Genomic DNA, 6,184 nt, shown 5'->3' with positions numbered 1-6,184 from the left:
TATTTTATATATTTATATATTTCTTAATATATCTTTATATATCACTATCTTTATGTCTATATTTGGCAAATGGTTAAGCTTAAAGGACTACTAGAATAATGTAAATACTCTTAGATGACCCACCTATCTCCTATTTTTTCTCCTATTCAGAATTGCCAGCAAATGATGTAACTTTCTTATTTTGAAAGTCCCTAACCTTATTCCTTCTCTTCTGTTTTCTCTCTGGGTTTAAAATTTCCTTGCTTTTAACTCCAACTCCTCTCCCCTCTATTTTTGTTCAGCCTCTCTGCTTGAGCTTAGCTCCTATGCCATCTGTCTGCCTACCCTGATCCTACTTCATTTGGTTAAGCGCCTTTAAGGTGAGAAGAGCAGCTATGCCAACTTCTTGCGCAATAACTTTTTTCTAATTGACAGTTCCCTAAGTTTTGTAGACCAGGTTAGTTGTTTTTGTTTTTGTTTTTGTTTTTGTTTTATCTCTTGGTAGCTATCTTTCTTTTTTTCCTTTTTCTATGCTTTTTTTTAAAAGCAACTTCACCTTGCTGCAGAGCTGTTGGCTTTGTTCTTCTCTCATTGTCAACAATATCCCTGACACCTAAGGGCCTAAAGAACCAGTACTCTGGTCACTAGCTGATTCTCAGAAGGCAGCCGTTGACAGTTCTCCAGGGCTCTTTCCTCTTCTTCATTTCCTAAACCCAGTCTTTCACTTCCTTAGGATGTTTTGTTTCCTTTGAAGTAGTTCTCAAATTTACCCTTGTTCCTGAATCCCCATGGTAACCATTATAGTCTTTGTGTTGTAATCAACTGGATTAATGCAGCTAGCAGCCCAGCTGGAAGCTCTGACATCCCTGTCTTTTGCTCCCGTTTCAGCCCTCTAATTCTCTGCCTTTACTGGGCACAAACCGCCTGAGGTGCCTGCTAAAATGACATGTCCTAGACTCCATCCCAGACATTTTGATTCAGTAGATTTAGAATAGGGCCCCAGAACCTTCATTTTAAGAAATATTCCCAGGTAAACTGGAGCAGGTAATAGGTAGCTTACATATTAAGAAACAATGCTCAGCTATCTCAATGCACACTAGAAGATAATTTAGTGCCTGTCTCACTAGACTACATATAATTCTTTTAAGTTAAACTTTCATACCAAATTCAGATGGATTTTCTAAAAAAAATTGCTTTTATCATATCTCTGCACTGCTTTAGAGACAAAAAAACATAATTGCCTGGAATTTCATATCCAAATTCCCTATTCTGGTTTCCAAAGCTTTCCAAAATCTGACCTAACAGGACTTTTCCTCCACCTTTCACTATTTTCCAAACAGCATTTTCCATTTCCCACACATAGGAAATAATAATGTGCTTTCAATTTAAGGAATGAGGCAAAGACAAACAAGAAGGAAAGAATGAGTGGTAAACTAGATAACCTAGAAAGCAATGGCCAGGAGAGCATGGCGTTAGTTCTCAGATCTAAAGGTGAACTTGTTTCAAATGATGGTATAGAGATTTAATCCCTCAGTGGCTACATGTTTCCATAACTAATAAGTCTCTCCCTTGTGTCCTTTCTCTCAATGAGTTTGTACGTGGTCTCTTTGCTTGGACTGTTTTTCTCTCTCACCAACCCCCTTCATTCAGCAAACTCCTATTTATGCTTGTGATCTCAGCTCTAGTGACACTTCTTCCAGGAAGCCTTTCCTGACCTACACTAACTCCTTGTCCCTCACTTGCCAATTTCTGTAGTATGCATTCTCATCTAATCTTATTTTCCTTGCTCTGCCTTGTAACTCTAAAATCATTAATGTGTTTATTCAATTAATCTCCATTTGGGTACTGGCCCTTAGGCTCCATGGAGAGTGCATCTTCACTGAATCCCCAGAACTTGTTCCTGGGGCAGTATATAGTAGAGACTCAATAAATAATTGTTGAGGGAAAGAAAGAAAACCAGCTCATTGTTTCCCTTTTCCTCACTACTCAGGCTACTCACATGAAGACCTTATTGCATAATGCCAAGATGATTCAGGTGTGTCACATCCAGAGGCAGTTAACTTCTTAATGAGATGGGTACCATGGTTAAGCCAGGGCCCAACCTGACTGTCCAGCCCAGAGATAGCCAGCTAGTCAGATACTTTGCTTCCTACTGTGCTTTCTCCCCATCCTTCACCCTGAACTTCATTCCTGGAGTCCAGGCCCTGGGCTGGTAGGCTTTGCTGCTTAGCAATAAAACTTTTCCAGTAAGCACTTGATTTTGGCCTCTTAGTATTTTTTTTTAAACCTTATATGTACCCTCCTTTGGCTTTATTCAGGTTCTCTTTCTCATTTCCTTTTTTTTTTAAAGCGTTTATTTATTTTTGGGACAGAGAGAGACAGAGCATGAATGGGGGAGGGGCAGAGAGAGGGAGACACAGAATCGGAAACAGGCTCCAGGCTCTGAGCCATCAGCCCAGAGCCCGACGCGGGGCTCGAACTCACGGACCGCGAGATCGTGACCTGGCTGAAGTTGGACGCTTAACCGACTGCGCCACCCAGGCGCCCCTCTTTCTCATTTCCTAACCTGTTACTTGTGATATCCATCTACCCCCCGCCCAAATGCTTTTAGAAGTTGCTAATAACTTGCTTTTATCTCCAAATGAAAACTTCTATAGGTTTCTTATTTATAATCATAATCATGAAGAGTCAGTTAATAGAAGCCAAAGGGACTCTTGTGATTTTTTTTTTTATGTTATACTTTGGAACAACTCACACACCAAAGAGAGAAAGAAATTCTGCATTATCTCTTTGACATACTTATTCCTAGAAAATATGCCTAAGGTTCATATTGAAAACAAAACAAAACAAAACAAAACAAAACAAAACAACAAAGCCTTTTCTCAAACATTTTAAGTCATGTAATTTTCAAGACAATTTTTGGACACTGAAATTCAGATGAGTGGATTGGAGTCATTGACAAGCAATAGTGATATTCATTTACTCAACAAATATTTTTGACCATCTCCTAGGTATGGTTCTAGGTGCTGGGGTTACAGCAGCAAACAGAACAAGCAAACAAACTAGTCCCTGCTAGTCCCTGCTTTCTGGTAGTGAAAGAAGGTTCTACACAAATAAATACATAATCTGCCAGATTGAATGCTTAGGAGAAGAGTTCTTTTTTTTTTTTTTTTTTTTTTCTTTTGAGATAATTCAAATCACATGCCATAATAATCTTTATTTTTCTCCTTAAGAGTCTCTGTGTACACTTGTGGGATTGGGTAATGATTTCGTGTGGGTTTTGCCTATAGAAAATAGAAGTGGGGAACTATGCTTTCTCCTTCCAATATCTGGACTGGGGCTTACTCTATTTCTCCTTTGGTGAGGTGCTTTCTGAGAAAACAATAGTTACACTTTATCTGCTCCCTTGTTGAAGAGAGACAAAGGATGAGAAACAAGGTCATGTAAGAAAAGCACAATAACTAGAGTGGTTTGGACTGGACAAATAAGGGCCATTGGGCTTTTATGTATAAGAACCTCCAGCATGAAGAATGTGAACTGGTTCTCTCTACTCAGAGCAGGAGAATCAATGTGGCAGACGTCAAAACACAAGGATATCAATAGACAACAATATATGCGGGCAGGGAAATTTTAGACACTGTGTTATCAGGAGAAAGTTGTGGAATCTTCTCCTTTGTCATTCTCTGAGGACAAAGTAGGCATTGAAATGTCTGGCATAGATAAGAAGAATCCTTTCCTGTAGACAAGTGGTCTGCGATTTCATTCTGGGATTATATGTGTGTTTCCCTCAACGATCTTAGATCTATGATCACATTTCATTTTTTTTCACTGTTTACATATTCTACTTTACTTATTCCTTCCATAACATTGATCCCTCCATCTGTGCTCTTAACCACTTTATCACAACCACTCAGAGAGTCAGAGAAGGACTAGGGCTAGGTCTCCTGTCTCCTGCTTGAGCCAGTGCTACTAAAGACCACTTGTCATGGGGCCTTTGCCTGAAGGCCTGCCTCATGGTGAAAAGCCAACACAAATCCATCTTGTGCCAAACTTCTTTCTTCAGAAAATGACTAACTGTGGCTCAAGCATAGTTAATAAAATTGCAGCTGAGATGAGACTGTGAGTCATCTGTCATACCCCGGTCTCTCTTTTGCTAATCAGTTGTGAGAAACATTTCAAAATCAGAGAGCAGCAGCAAAGAAATATGAGATACTCAGACTTCTTGAGGCAATTAGAGACTAAAGAGCAGAAGGCAAATCAGTCTTCCTGCCTTGACAGTCTTAAAATACACACTGAAAGTAGACTTTGGAGTTACACTATTTGTGACAGATTTTGACCATAACACATTTTCTAAGAGGAAATAAAAATTACTCACTTCAGGACATGCATTCCACCCTCGCATCAGCAGAGATGATATGGGCTTGGGAATGGAATAGCCAATGGGAGGTCTGATATGGTGGTAAGCCATGTCTGCTGCGGCAGCCGCTGCAAACCAAATGATCATGTCAATTTTGAAATTCACGTATTTATTTTAAGAAACATGAACAGACAACAAAAAGTCATCAAAAATCAATCTGTGCAACATTAGCTGAGAATCAAAGAGAGCTCCATGCTGTTTTTTTTTAATGCTTAAAGAAAATGTTGGATAATTTGATACTATAAGATTATCTTTATAATTTTCCATTCATTCAGTTGTTCATTCAACAAATTGTGAGCAGAGGGAATTTACAAAAGATCAAAGACACATACAAAAGAACACACAAACATCAAGTAGTTTTGTGTGTGTGTCTGAAGTATAGGGTGTGTATGTATGTGATGTTATGGGAAGTAAAGACTGAAAGGCAGATTAGACAGTACAATGTCATAAGTCCTAGAATAAAGGGCTTATACTATACACAGCAAGTCATGGGGTGCCACTGAACTTTGCAGTTCTGAAAGCACTTGTATCACTTGGGCAAAACAGATGAGTTTTTGTTTAAATACAATTAGTGCTTATAAGAATGTTGGGATTTTAATATTTAATACTTATAAAGTAGTTACTAGTTTTTAAACTTTTAGCTAATCCATCATTTTAGCTAATACCACTCATTGACTGAATTCCCTAGTGTTACCTGCCTGCTTGGATTTCTAAATATTGCTCATCTTAAACTCCCCGTTATCGTGTTGTAATTCTTGGGACTTCACTCTTGATGCCTGGCTGTAGCCTATTTTTCGATTCTGCAACCAGTGATTTCTATACTCCCTTGGAAAGCAAGTTCACAGCTACTTTTATTGAACATGTTTTGTATTAGGCATCATGGAAGATACATACAAAGCTCTTTTAAACCTCCTAACACTCATGCAAAGTAGGTATTACTCTGTGTGTGTATGTAATTAGTTTTTAATTTGTGAAAAAATTAAATATAATTAGTAGTTGGTGTAGCCTCTTGTTCCAGATTCTATGCTCTCTTCAGCCACTTCACATTGAAAATACTTTGTACACAACACATGAAGCTCTTTTTATTCTTCAGAAAAACTTCTCTGTACAATTAGGAGGTTAAAGTTCCAGGACAATGCTGTTTCCTATCTTCTAGATTGTGATGTCATAAACATTTGTCTATATCTTAATAACTTTTTTTGAGATATGACCTACAACCACCACTCTCCACTAAACTTTGCTCCAATTCAGTTCTGTTTTAAGATTTACTCATCTAGTAAAATTATATGTAGTGTAACTTAATCAACATTTTGCTTTATGGATCAGTCAGAATTACTACCTAATTTTGACAAATGTGACCTTTATACTTGTTTTCTGTAGAATTTTAGAAACACAATTATAATAGAGGACAATTGTTAAAATATTTTGAGTATTTCTCATATATTGTTTGTATCATTGAGCTCATGTCCAATCCAATATACAATTATGTAATGCTTTTTTCCCCTAAATATCAGCTACAAGTTATTTCTACAAGTTATTAAAACTCCAGGTTAACATATTTTTACAAGTTATTAAAACTCCAGGTTAACATATTTTTAATGGTTCTATATTCATTATGATTTACTTAATCATTCTTCAAGTTTAGGTTGTTCAAATTTGGACATAAACACTTCAAAAAGTATATCTTTTCAATATGAATTTCCCAATTTCACACGTTGTTTATATTTTGAGGGGTGAGATTAATGTCAAATGGCATAAGACTTTTGACACATACTGATAAGCTTTTTT

The 6,184-nt window shown here is 37.3% G+C and overlaps 1 protein-coding gene across 3 annotated transcripts in view; it reads right to left on the bottom strand.

Annotated features, from left to right (window-relative positions):
• TNNI3K (TNNI3 interacting kinase) overlaps nucleotides 1-6,184 on the bottom strand; it is a 293,732-nt gene that overhangs the window by 80,782 nt on the left and 206,766 nt on the right. For all 3 annotated transcript variants that reach the window (XM_025912718.2, XM_086717284.1, XM_086717283.1), the window contains one exon: nucleotides 4,355-4,464. In XM_025912718.2, the coding sequence (XP_025768503.1) occupies nucleotides 4,355-4,464 (110 nt within the window). The remainder of the gene's footprint in view (nucleotides 1-4,354; nucleotides 4,465-6,184) is intronic.

The sequence above is a fragment of the Puma concolor genome, chromosome C1, assembly GCF_028749965.1.
Source record: "Puma concolor isolate L17-30 chromosome C1, mPumCon1.1.hap2, whole genome shotgun sequence".
NCBI lineage: Eukaryota > Metazoa > Chordata > Mammalia > Carnivora > Felidae > Puma > Puma concolor.
This window is presented reverse-complemented; position numbering and strand designations above follow the sequence as displayed.